General features: G+C 38.1%; 1 protein-coding gene across 1 annotated transcript; it reads right to left on the bottom strand.

Annotated features, from left to right (window-relative positions):
• Positions 1 to 8,632: 8,632 nt before the first annotated feature.
• Positions 8,633 to 12,260, bottom strand: LOC106442916 (uncharacterized mitochondrial protein AtMg00810-like). The gene is made up of 4 exons (XM_013884536.1): positions 11,593 to 12,260; positions 9,064 to 9,220; positions 8,892 to 8,942; positions 8,633 to 8,716 (listed from the first exon to the last, which is right to left on the bottom strand). The coding sequence occupies exons 1-4, from the start codon at positions 12,258 to 12,260 to the stop codon at positions 8,633 to 8,635; spliced, it is 960 nt and encodes a 319-aa protein (XP_013739990.1).
• Between the last annotated feature and the right edge of the window lie 1,343 nt (positions 12,261 to 13,603).

Raw genomic sequence — 13,603 nt, 5'->3', positions numbered from 1 at the left:
GTCATGCTGTTTGATGGACCACATTCTTTGAAACTCTGAGAGGGTCTTCTCCTCTACCGTAGACTTCTTACCAGAACCCTTTGCAGCCTTAACACCATGGGGTCAAATGGTACCTTGATCAGCTTCACCAGTTGCGTGTGAGCTTGATGATTGTGTACTGTCCTCACACTTTCTCTTTTTAGAGATGCCATCGGTTTTTATGGTTGTTGTACACCATTTCTGATCATTCTTCAGCTCCTTCCACGAGTGTTCTAGATTGAATTTTCTTTTATTGTTGTTGTAGAAGATTTCATGAGCTAATTTGAGAATGTCATTCTCATTTTGTCCACTACTTTTTTTTCTCTTGTTGCAGCTTCATAACATCCACAAAACTTGGAGACAAGATCATTGATCTTGTGCCAACGCTGCTTACAGTGGCTAGCTTATCTCTGTTCAAGGGCTGCAATCTTCAGACTGGCCGTAAAATATGCTGCAATCCTCTTCCAGAAAGCACCAGATCGTTGCTCATTCCCTACCACAGGGTCTTTGTTGGTGTTTAGCCATGAGGAGATGAGCACAATATCAGCCGTTGGAGTCCATTTCCTTCGCTCTCTACGCTCTGCAGGAGTGGGTTGACTCTCTTCTACTGAACAAAACTGTGATGAAGCTTCAGTGCCTTGACTTTCTTCTACTAAACGAAACACATTGTCTTGTTGACTATTTAAAAGCTCAACAAAGTTTGGTGTCTGCGTATAAGGATTATAATCCATATCCGGAAATGTCATAGAAGAGTTAAAGCAAGACAAGAATGTCTTTACTAGATGGAAGAGAAGAAAGAAGTTTAAAACATGATAAGAAAGAGAAGAAGGAAAGTGTGTTTATAGATGGCAGAGAAGGAAGAGAAGAAATGAAGTTTCAATTGCATTCATCACAACCAACCAAATAAAACGACTTGACATTTCTAGCTAACCATCGCTTCTATTTATCACACAACCCTATTCTACTCTCAAATGCATTTATCTACCACATTCATCACACTAAGCAATTCTAGCTAACCATCACTTCTATTAATCACACAACCATATTCTAACTCTAACCAACACATTAATGACCCTCGATTAAATTGAGACCAGAACCTAAATCAATTCGTTTCAACAACCAGAGACAGAGTAACACTAACCTTATTTGTGCATTGTAATCCTTTGCTCGCCGAACCTTGGTCATATCTCTTCATCCATCCGGCTTAAGACACATTGTCAGAACAAATGAAGAGGGGTTTGATCCTTCTAGATGACAACACAAAGACAGAAACAACAAATTATTCAGTAACCAGAACCCAACACAACAAACAAATCAAGATTGAAACAACTTTGCAACAACCAATTCGAAATTGATCAATCCATCTTAAGACAGCATTGAACAGCACAAACGAATCAAAATTGATACACGATCTAGAGACAGAATTAAACAGCACAAACAAATCAAACTTGATAAACCTTGAAGAACATAAAACAGAAGCTTTACCTTTCGAGTATCAGACAGCCACCGAGAGAGAGGTCTTGCGCCGTCGCGGAGAGCCATGGAGAGACAGAATCGAAGAGAACAAACACAACAAAATGGAAAAACAAGTGGATCAGAACAAGAATAGACATAATCTAAAGACATGCATAAACAAACAACACAAAATATCTTTACCTTTCCATTCGCGGAGAGCCACCGAGAATCAGGTCCGTCGCCGTCGAGGATAGACACCAAGAGAGAGAGATCGACTTTTTCCTCCTTCGACGACGGCCACCAAGAGAGAAGTCACCGTTTCACAGTGGAGAGCCTCGGAGAGGAAGAGACCACCTCTTTCGTCGTCGAGAGAGAATTCGAGAAAGAGAAGCCAAAAGAAAGAAACTAACCAAAAACCTCTCCTCTATCCCTTAATTTCTTGACACGTGTATGCTAAGATACATTGCTTCGATGCCCTAATTAAGACCCGTGTCTTAGCTTAATGTGTGTTTTTCATTTTTTTAAATCATAATTACCTTAGAAACTCTACTTAAGAGCCTGTGATATTAATGCTCTAAGCATGGAACGACACATGTGGATGGGTGTGGGAAGATAAGCGTGGACGGGTAAACATGGACGACTATTTGTGGATGTGTAAAATTATGATTAAAATTCAAAATTCAGCATACTACATATCTCATGGTGGAAGACTGTGACGAGCTCGAACCACCGCAGTTTCACCAAGCTCAACTCATCCATGACGATGTTGAGCTCATAATCCATGGTGTGGCGCACCGGGAAAAGGAGCTGACACGTTTTGACTGGGGTTTTGGAGGAGGAGATGACTCGTTTGAACTTTTTGTTTTGTTTAGCTTTGTTTTCACCACTCAAGCTTTGTTTTCTCGACATGTACGTTGCAGTTATTGGTTTGAAGTTATTAATTTTTTCATCCTTGAAATTGTGGACACATTGGCACCCATATCACAGTCTTTTAATATGTTACATTTTTAATATCTATGTTTAATATCTATCCACAACATCAAGCTTCAATTCCTTATCCACAAATTTAAGAGATCTCTCTTGTTCTTTATTCATGGTTATGTTAGCGTCTATATCCACAACATAATCAAAATCTTCTCGTCCCTGTCCACAGACAAACATTGTTGTTGGAGTTGTGTCCTTAAGTTCAACTATTGTGGAGCTTGCTCTGATGAACCTTTTGGAATTTTTACATTTATCTCCGTCCACGTATCACCCGTCCACACATTGAATATCTATTAAGGGCAAAGTTGTCCACAGTTTATTGCTGACCCACAACAAAGTGTCTCACATGTAAGAAGTGACTCTGAGTGTAAAGAAAAGTCAAAAATGGCCTAGAGAATAATCAACTCATTTTTATAACTTTGAGAAATGGGTTTCGGAGGAAGAAGACACACAAGTTTTAAAATTTAGATTTTTTTATAATTTTTCTTTGTAAAGAAAATCTCATAAACACGTTTTAGGAAATTAAAAATATTTTCAAATATTTTTAGAATAAATCATAATTGAACTTGCATTATTTTTGGAAATATAATTATTCTTATCCGTAGAATGCACTTTTACACTGCGTAGAAACAATAAAAAAAATTCCATAAACAGATTCTACCACATATAGCGGTATGAGTTGTGTCTAGATTCCGCATTCCTAAAAATTTAGAATATTTTATAAAAGTAGAAACTACATTCACAAAAAATGTAGTTATCTTTAAAACTGGTAGAATTCGCATTCCTCGTATTTAAAAGTTTAATTAAAAGTAGATTGTTCGTTTTAAAAAAGGTAGATGAACTTGTTTAATCTAGAATTCAATTTCTACTAATCCATTTTTCGTAGAAGATGTAATCTACTTCTCGTAGAACAAAAGTAAAATTTTTAGTTTATCAAGGTTTTCAACCCAAAAAATATATGGGCGTTTCATCAATTGTTTCTATTTTATATAATTTTTTTGATTCATAAAACTATTTATTTCATTAAGTTTTAGAAATAGAATGGGTAAAAAGAAGAAAAAATGAACAAAAATGGTTTTATACCAAAGAAGCAAAGAGGCTCATTTTTTGTTTCGTTTTGCCAATTTTTCCTATAATAATTAAGAACTATAAATATATCTTGATCATATTACTTCTTTTTATATAGTTTGATTAATTTTATTGTAATCATTTTGTGTAATTTATTTTGTAATAATTTGGTGTATATTATAATCAGTTTAATTTTTTTTATTAACAATTAGTTTAATCATTTTTCTTTAAATAACATATATTTTGAAAAAAATTCATAGTTATTTTTGTTATTATATTTACTGTACAATGTATAACGTTTATATATATATATATATATATATATATATTTTATGTAATGGCTATTATTGAATTATTATGTTGCTTAAATAAATAATATAACCATTATTTAAGAAATATAAATAAAATAATTCATTAATTTAATTGATTTATTATTGATTGAATGTTTTTGTAGTATTTAAAACTGTAAAAATATGTTCTATTTACTTTCGTTGTTTATTAATTATTTGAAGTTTTAAATTATTTAATTTATCTAAATAATGTGAAAGAAAATTGTTAGAAATTATTAAAAAGATGAAATTAATATTTTATATTGTTTGGATAATTATAGTGTTGTTGGAAAACATGGATAGTAGTATAAAGAAAAAAATATTAGTGATTTAATGTAGGTTTAACTATAGAGTAGAAATGTGTATTTAATGTAAAAACTTACAAAATAAAGATTAGGTCTAAATAATGTTTATGTTTTAATAAGATAGATATGTTTATATTTATTTTAATTGAAAAAGACCAAAATATTAAAATTAAGATAATATAGTTTTTCAGTGGCATTGGACTGTAATTAACATGTTATTGTAGGGGTAAGTTCATATTTATACTTTTATTTTGGTAAGATAGATATATCAAAAATCCACTTTGAAGAAAAGTAACAATTACAATTTTTAAGATAGCTGTAAGAACTTAGTCCCTTGACTTTAGGGCCTAATCTGAAAATTTAGGAGCTATAAACATTTATAAAAACTTTTGAATTTTTTTTTATATATAATTTGGGAGACTAAACAAAATATCAAAAGTATCAAAAAAAATTAGGGGGCAAGTCAATGTTTTATTGGGCTTGATCCAAATCTGGCCTGGCATGACTTGACAATGAAACAAAGAATAAATTAAGCAAGTGATCTGTGTTAGCTACAATCCAGCTACAGAAATTAAAGGACCTTAGACATCGCCTTCGGTTTTCCGTAACGTTTTAAAATCTTGGGACTGACATTTTTCCCAGATTTGTGGTCAATGTTGATGATATAACCATTTTCTAAATCCAGTCTCAAATTCTTGGTGCAACATGAAGTTGTAAGATGTCTGCCCTGAAGTAGTCGCTGACGTAGTTGCTGAATCAGACGTCGGGTTAAGTGGTGAAGACCATGTGGAGTCAAGATGCTGAGCTGGAGTCGTGTAGACTTGGAGAGCAAGGGAGTATCTTGAAGATATGGAAAGAGGAATAAACTTGAGTAGCAAGTTTATGACTTAAAGAAAAAGAAATAAGTGCATTCCAAGAAAAAGAAAGTTGCACTTATTGTTATGGAAGATGTCCATACATGTTGCCTTGGAGACTAGGGTTTCAGGAACATTGGAGGATAACTATAAGATAGCTATGAGGTCGTCTGTATAGAGAAAGAGACACATAGGCTGATCTTATAGAAAGAGAGAGAAGCTCTTGGAAGTGTTTTGGGTCGTGCTGAAGCAGTGGCTGAAGTACTCGACGGAAGAGAGACACAAGCGGGTAGCTTAGGAATCTTTCAGTAGCAGTTGTTAGGGTGTAATAGACTGTGTAAAGCTGATTAAGCAGAACTTGTAATAGAGTGTACAAGGCGATTTCTAATAAAGCTTAAGGGTTGTTTGTAGTTGTTTGTCTCTTGCTTTACTTTCTGCATTACCTTATTGTTGTGTCATCTTGCACTAACAAGTGGTATCAGAGCGGGGCACCTAAGTTATCGGTGTTATCCTGAAGGTGAAGATGGACATGATTATTTCTGTGCAGAAGGCGATCATGTTGAATGCAGACCAGTATGGTCATTGGAAGGCTCGCATGAAGCAGATGATTCGAGGAATCAATGAAGATGCGTGGACAGCTGTGGAGATTGGTTGGGAGGAGCCTACCATAGTCACAGGAGATGAGAAGAAGCCTAAGCCAAAAGACGATTGGTCAGAGGCAGAGCGCAATGCATCAAAGTTCAATGCAAAGGCGCTTTCGGTGATTTTTGGAGCTGTTGAAGCAGAACAGTTCCAGCTAATTCAGGGGAGTACTTCAGCTAAAGGGGCGTGGGAGATCCTGCTGAATTCAATTGAAGGAGATGAGAGTTTCAAGAGGACACGTCTAGATTATCTTCGGTCGTAGTTTGAGAATCTCAGATGGTCTGACAATGATTCGGTGGCGAGCTTTAGTGTTAAACTCAGTAGTATGGCGCATGAAGCATTTGTACTTGGGAAGAAGTACAAGGAGAAGAAGCTGGTAAAGAAGTTACTACGCTGTCTTCCTACGAAGTTTGGAGCTCATAAAGCGGTCTTGCAGATGACTACAAACATGGATGAGCTCAAGTTTGACAAACTTGTGGGTATGCTGAAGGCACAAGAGATGGAGACAGACAATAGTTCAGTCTCTACATCAAGCAGTGCGCCAAGGAGTGTGGCACTTGTAGCTGACAAAGATACTAATAGGTTTCAGAAGATTGAAGATGACATTGGTATACTGGTCAAGAATTTCGGTAAGACGAATTCCTCTGGTGGGAGTAATCAGTATGGTCGCCCGGAAGGTGATCGTGGCAATGGCAGAAGGAGAGAAAGTCTCTGGTGCTATGAGTGTGGAGCCGTTGGTCACATAAGGGTTGACTGTCCTGTAGCACAGCAAAGAGAACTTAAGTGTTCTGAGTGCGGAGGTGTTGGACACACATGGCGTGAATGTCCAAACTCAAAGAAGGGAAAAGGAGTTCCATCGCAGTCGTCTGATGATTCAGAGTCGGAAGAAGATGGAAAGGTGATGAAGAATATGGTTGCATTTGGTGCACGCAAGGAGAAATCTAGTGAATCCTCGGATTCAGATGTCAGTACAGACTCTGAGGATTATCATGTGATGCTCAACAAGTGGTTGAATCTCAAGAATGAGAATCCGAGGTTGCAACACGAATTGGTGCAGGGCCGTGAGCAGTATGAAGATCTTGATGAAGAGCTTGCTGCTGTAAATGAGAATTATGAGTCTCTGGAGAAGGAGGTTAGCAAACTGAGGGAGGTTGCTATTGATGAGCGTGAGAGAGCAATGAGGCTGGAACGTGATTTAGCTGAGAATCACAAACAGATCAGGATGCTCAACAGTGGATCCAAGGACTTGGATAAGATACTCTCAATGGGACAACCAGCCAAGGCGAATTGGGGACTGGGATACCGAGGAGCTGAGAGTACTGGCGTACAACAGAAGGGGCTATCACATTTTGTGCATGGGAGCACATCAAAAAGTGGAGCCAAAGGAGCTTGTCATGAGGTGCGTCGGGACGTACGACAGGGAGGAAGGCAGGAAGTTCTACAGCGCGTAGCTGTGAGTAACAAGCCGAAAGTAGTACATCAGTGCAACAACATGAAGGTCAGAAAGGAGGTTCTGAAGCATGGTTGTGCAGCTGGTACAAGGAAGGAGACTGATCGGTGCATCAGCAACTGTATCAGGCCAAGCAAGAAGCAGCATCGGATGTGCTGTTGGTTTTGTGGGAAGGTTGGACACAAGAAGGTGGAGTGTTTTGCTCGTGAGAAGAGCAGAAACATGGCCAAGAAGGTGAACAAGACGTTCACTAAGCCCAGGAGGGTTGAAGAGGTGTCCTTAGCCAAGAGTGGCTTACTTGATGAGATCAAGGATGAGACATCAGAAGATGGATGCAGCTCTGTTAGGAGTGATCTTCAGGAAGATCAAGAAGCATCAAGCGTGGAGTCAGGACACGGAGTTGTCTGTTACACAAAGGGGAAGGAGATTGAAGTGCGTCAGGAAGTGGTGCGAGATGATCTTTAGGGGTGTGAAATCACTCCAAGACAATAGCAACGAGTGCAGAGGGCACTCGGTGTAGATGGGGAAGGGCTCATGGTCAAGGAGACGGCACATGAAGGTAGCCAGGTCCTCAACAGAAGTGGGTCGAGAGGTAGCTTGACAGGTGCGTCAGATCGTGATGCAATACTTGTTATTCCGCTGCAGCAGGGGCTGTGTCATGATTATACATGAAGAAACAGACGGTAGGTCTGTAAAACTTGACATCTAAGCATCTGTTTTAGCTTAGTATGCAATCAAGCAGGGGGAGAATGGTGATATTCTGTTACAGAGGATGCATATCTCATGGGGGAGAAAAGCATGGTGTGGTTCACATCTCGTGGGGGAGAAAAGCACATTTGGTATGAAAGTTTCCAGGTGAGGAACGAGGTTGCTGAACCAGAAGAGTGTTGTGCTTGATCGGCACACAAAGCTAAAAGGGGGAGATTGAAGATGTAAGATGTCTGCCCTGAAGTAGTCTCTGACGTAGTTGCTGAAGCAGACGTCGGGTTAAGTGGTGAAGACCATGTGGAGTCAAGATGCTGAGCTGGAGTCGTGTAGACTTGGAGAGCAAGGGAGTATTTTGGAGATATCGAAAGAAGAATAAACTTGAGGAGCAAGTTTATGACTTAAAGAAAGAGGAATAAGTGCATTCCAAGAAAAGGAAAGTTGCACTTATTGTTATGGAAGATGTCCATACATGTTGCCTTGGAGACTAGGGTTTCGGAAACATGGAGAATAACTATAAGATAGCTATGGGGTCGTCTGTATAGAGACAGAGACACAGAGGCTGATCTTATAGAAAGAGAGAGAAGCTCTTGGAAGTGTTTTAGGTCGTGTTGAAGCAGTGGCTGAAGTACTCGACGGAAGAGAGACACAAGCGGGTAGCTTAGGAATCTTTCAGTAGCAGTTGTTAGGGTGTAACAGACTGTGTAAAGCTGATTAAGCAGAACTTGTAATAGAGTGTACAAGGCGATTTCTAATAAATCTTAAGGGTTGTTTGTAGTTGTTTGTCTCTTGCTTTACTTTCTGCATTACCTTATTGTTGTGTCATCTTGCACTAACACAACATTTCTCTGTGAGCTGACGAAGATGCTTAATATTGTCAACTTTCACTCCATTCACTTCCTTTAGCTGTTTTCACCGCAATCAACGATTCTTTTAGTCAAGAAAATCTAACTTAATAGTGTGAAACTATGATTCAGATCTTTTCGTAGCTTCTAACGTTAAACTCAAAAGCTGAGACGAATTGATAGACTCACATCACATATTATAACCAATGCAAACACGAATTGAGAACACACGTTACCTGTAAATCTTCTAAATCTCTGTAGCCTGCATTGACGTCATCCTTTAAAACCTGCTCCAAAACAAACAAATATCTAGTAAGGTGCCTGAATATTCTTCTTATACCTAATAGTGCCTCTAACTTATCCTCTTTAACTATTCAACATGAAAAAGTTTAAAAGAAAAAAACAAACCTGAGAAAGTATGACTATCTGTTCACCGATTTTTCTGGGAATCTTTCCTGATAAACTTTCGCTTACGTCAGCAAGATCCATGTATGCCTGAGTGAGAGGCAAAAAGACAAAATCCGCGAATATGTAATAACTTGGAAGCTTATCATCAGTGCCGGTCCTGACATGGTAATGACCACAAGAAATTTTTCAAAAACGTGGCCTATTCTATATACGTGTAGCTACAGTAACATATGTATACCAATGATTTGTTTCTTAAAAAAGGCTGATTTTTTTCAAGTTTTTTAGTGGGCTGGAAGCTGTTGTTTGCTATGCTTCCTGTCAGGGCCGCTACGGCTTATCATTGTACTCTCGGATCAGTGGTTCCACCTGCGTACAATACATAACACAAAATGTGAACCAGCGATTAAAATAAACTCACATAGCCCCGTGATTTAGAAAAATCTGATAATAAAGCTGCCATTGGGAAAAAATATGGACGTAATATTTTATATTGATACTGAATAAATGCTGTTTTCCCTCTCTTAAGATTTTTAGTGATGTTGTATCGCATGGTTTCTTCATAGAAACCAAATGATTGAAATTTATGCTTTCGGTCTTTCAAAAAACAACTGTACCAAACATTAAGATTATTAATTTTCACCAGTGAATCAAGATTGATTAATACTCCCTCTGTTTTTTTAATATAAGTCGTTTTAGAGAAATTTTTATGTTCCAAATTATATGACGTTTTCGGTTTTCTATGTAAAATTTATTAATACTTAATGTTATATGACCAATGATAATATACCTTCTATTTTATTATTGGTTGATTTGTGGTTAAGTAAATAATTAATGATGTTTTTGTTTAGAAAATATAAAAAATTAATGATTTCTTAATCTATGTGCACAATTCTAAAACAATTTATATTAAAAAATGGAGGGAGTATATAATAAGTTTTACCTGTCTGGTCGTTTCCTACTGAAACACCATCGACAGAGAGAAGAACGACTTTCTCTTTGAGAATACCATAACAATTCGACAACAGGTTTACTCCTCTTATTAGAGTCCTTGTCATTTTAGGGGTCATCTTGAATAGACGACGGATTCCAGCGTTCTCCATACGCTGACAAGATATACCCAATGAACAAAACCCAGGGAACTGAGCATTTTCTTCAACACTAGTTATGAAATGCTTAACTACTGGAGTTGGGATAATGTAGCTGCATAATGAAAGTCACCAATAAGTTTAAAGCTTTCCTCCGTATATTCAAAGATCTACTGTTTCAACTCACCCTATGTTCTGTGAACATGTAAGACCTAGCTTGAAACGCTACACCAATAACTTATAGAATCCCAATAATAAGAAGTCCTTCTCTTATTCAATCTCAAAGTTCTCAATCACAAATCACAAAATATAAATCACACTTTATGCATCACACCCCTTGTTCGGAAACTCGCTAGGCGCTACGCGTGCGGCACAACCAGGCCTAGCGATTTATTAAAAAAACGGAAAAAATCGGGGAGTACGCGGGGAGGAATTTTTTGTACTTTTATATGTATTATACTCCATTTTTATGTATATTACCAATTTTTATGTATGATACATGTTTCTTTTACATTTATAATACATGTTTATGTAAAACAAATTGGTATGTCCATGTTAATATCAATTGGATAGAGTAATTTGAAGCGTGTTGGGTTATGTGTTCACACTTCAAGTTATAAATGGAGGGCGAATTGGTAATTACAACTTCATCTTCTCCCCTGTGAAAATATGTATTTTAAAACAGTTGCTTAGAAGATTTTTGCCTTAGAACATAAAGATAATATGTGAAAAGATCTTGATTCAATTTATTTTGGACTAAAACACTTGAGTTGCTTTCAAAACGAAGCTGATAGTTCTCAAAGTCGTAGTTTTCTGTGGAAATACAATTATTTAACTTTCCGATGAATGAATGAAATCAGTATAATAGCAGAAAAGGGTTCTGGGCTTCGTGTGTTTAAAATACATGAACGTAATCTGTTTGACAATTAACTCGGCGATTTGTGTTATAAATCGGTCAAGGCGGACAAAACACGGTGCACCGCCTGGCATCACCGTAGAGACCCTACTCGCCACGGTAAGGTCACGAGTTGGGAGTACTCGGTCGATTAATCAGCAACCTGGGCGCGTTTTTGAACAAGGATTCACACCATGTATCCATATATATATAAGACTTAATAAATCCTAATTCCCTTAGCACTATCATATTTCCTAATCCTAAAGATAATCATGACTTTAATAAGGAAAAGGAAACTTGTGTCTCAAGCTTATCAAACAACATTCTCCCCCTTAAGCTTGAACTTGTCTTTACAAACATTTTGAACTCCAATAATGTATCTCATCTCTTTGATTTTAATTCTTCCAAGTGACTTGGTAAAAATATCCGCCTTCTGTTCGCTCCCCGGGATATGATCGACTTCAACTTGCTCGTTCTCGACACACTCACGTATAAAGTGAAATCTCCTGTGAATATGCTTACTTTGGCCATGGAACACAGGATTTTTACTTGTTGTCGACTTTGATAACCACCTTTCTGCTTTCTTTCCCGACAGCTTCACTCAGAAGTTCTTGCAACCATATCGCCTGTTTTCCCACTTCTGTCGCAGCCATGAACTCAGCTTCACAAGACGATAACGCAACTATTTCTTGCTTTGTTGAGCACCACGTTATAGGACTATCACCAAGGTAAAATATTTGGCCGATCGTACTCTTACCATCATCAATATCAACATTATGAGAACTATCACTATATCCCAACAGCTTAGTACCTTTGTCACGTGGGTAGTATAGTTCGAGAGGGCAAGTACTAGGAAGATATCTCAGAACTTGCTTCAAGACTGCACCATGAGGCGTCCTAGGATCTTGCATATACCTGCTGAGAACACCAACGCTAAAAGATAGGTCTTGACGCGTGTGTAGTACGTATCGGAGACATCCAATGGCACGGCGATACTCCCTCTCATCAATATTTTCCTCATCGGGTGACTTAGAGAAGCCTGTGTTTAACTTCATAGGTACATGAGTTAAGTTACAAGTACTCATCTTAGCTTCTTCGAGGATTCTTTGGGCGTATCTATCTTGCTTGAGCACGATCCAACCGTTACCTTGCAACACTTCAATTCCCAAATAATATGTTAATAAACCAATATCGCTCATCTCAAACTTTGCTGCCATCTCTTGTTTAAACTCTAGTATAGAGTGTAAAGAAGATCCAGTAACTAGAAGATCGTCTACATAGACCACGACAATAAGTAGCTCTTGGTCGTTTTCTTTGCAATAAAGCGATGGTTCCTTTGAACACCGCTTGAACTTTCAACCTCGGAGTATCTGGTTAAGCTTTATATTCCAAGCTCTAGGTGCTTGTCGTAATCCATAGAGAGCTTTCTTTAACTTGTACACCTTTTGTTCTTCACCAGCAACGACAAAACCTTCTGGTTGAGTGACAAACACGTATTCCTTTAGATCTCCTTGAAGGAACACGGTCTTAACGTCAAGATGGTGTATCTCCTAGCCGTGTGATCCTGCTAAAGCGATGATCAGTCTAATTGTCTCAATACAAGCCACCGGAGCGAACACCTCATCATAGTCCACGCCATGCCGTTGAACGTACTCTTTAGCTACTAAACGGGCTTTGTATTTACTGATAGAACCACCAGCATTATGCTTAATCTTAAACACCCACTTCAAGCCAATTTGTTTCACACCTCTAGGTAACTCAACAAGATCCCAGGTATTGTTCTTTTCGACCGAGAAGATCTCATCTTTACACGCATCAATCCAAACCTCCAGCTCCTTAGCTTCGTTGTAGTCTAAAGGTTCCTCATTAACAATCATCAACAAGCGTTCACTCTCTACTTCAGAAATAAGAATGTAATCGTCAAGGTATGTAGGTCTTGTAGTTGGTCTTGTTGATCGTCGTGGTTGAATGTTATCATCACTATCCCCATCTTCAAAAACTTCTTCATCACATTCATCAATGTCTTCATTCACATTAGTAGTATCCAAAGCTTCAACGTCTGTGGTGACATCATCCCAACGTCTTTGGACGATGGTAAACTCACCAACTTTATCGTCGACTGCTTGTTCTGTCCAGCACCATTCCTTGTCTTCATCAAACACAACGTCACAACTCACAACAATGCGCTTGGTTAGAATATCGAGAAGATGGTAGGATTTTGATCCCGGTTCTGTTCCTAAGTGGACAAGAACTCTAGACCTGTTGTCTAGTTTCTTCCTACCGGCCGTTTATGTTCTAGCATAACAAGCACACCCAAATACCTTCAAGTGCGCCAGATTTGGCTTTTGAGTCCTCAACGCTTCATATGGAGTCATCCCTTCAAGGGATCTTGTTGCAACCCTATTAATCAGGTAAGTGGCATGCCTTATTAATTGCTTCTCCCCACATATGATTTGGTAAGCTCATAGTTTTAGGATACTTCTTGTCATCTTTAATAGCGTACGGTTCCGTCGCTCTACTACTCCGTTTTGTTGAGGAGAGTAAGGTGCAGTCAAGTGAC

Source organism: Brassica napus, chromosome C2 (assembly GCF_020379485.1).
Source record: "Brassica napus cultivar Da-Ae chromosome C2, Da-Ae, whole genome shotgun sequence".
NCBI classification, from domain to species: Eukaryota; Viridiplantae; Streptophyta; class Magnoliopsida; order Brassicales; family Brassicaceae; genus Brassica; species Brassica napus.
Note: the sequence above shows the minus strand (reverse complement) of the source record. Positions and strands in the feature narration are given on the sequence as shown.

Bases quoted from the DNA above. Each gene is read 5' to 3' on its own strand.
- LOC106442916 (XM_013884536.1), bottom strand. From the start codon at position 12,260: ATGGCAGCAAAGTTTGAGATGAGCGATATTGGTTTATTAACATATTAT. The intron at 8,943-9,063 runs GTTTGTTTTTTT...GTTTTGGAGCAG, and splicing joins AGATAGTCATACTTTCTCAG to GTTTTAAAGGATGACGTCAA. The intron at 8,717-8,891 runs GTAACGTGTGTT...CGGTGAAAACAG, and splicing joins GAGATTTAGAAGATTTACAG to CTAAAGGAAGTGAATGGAGT.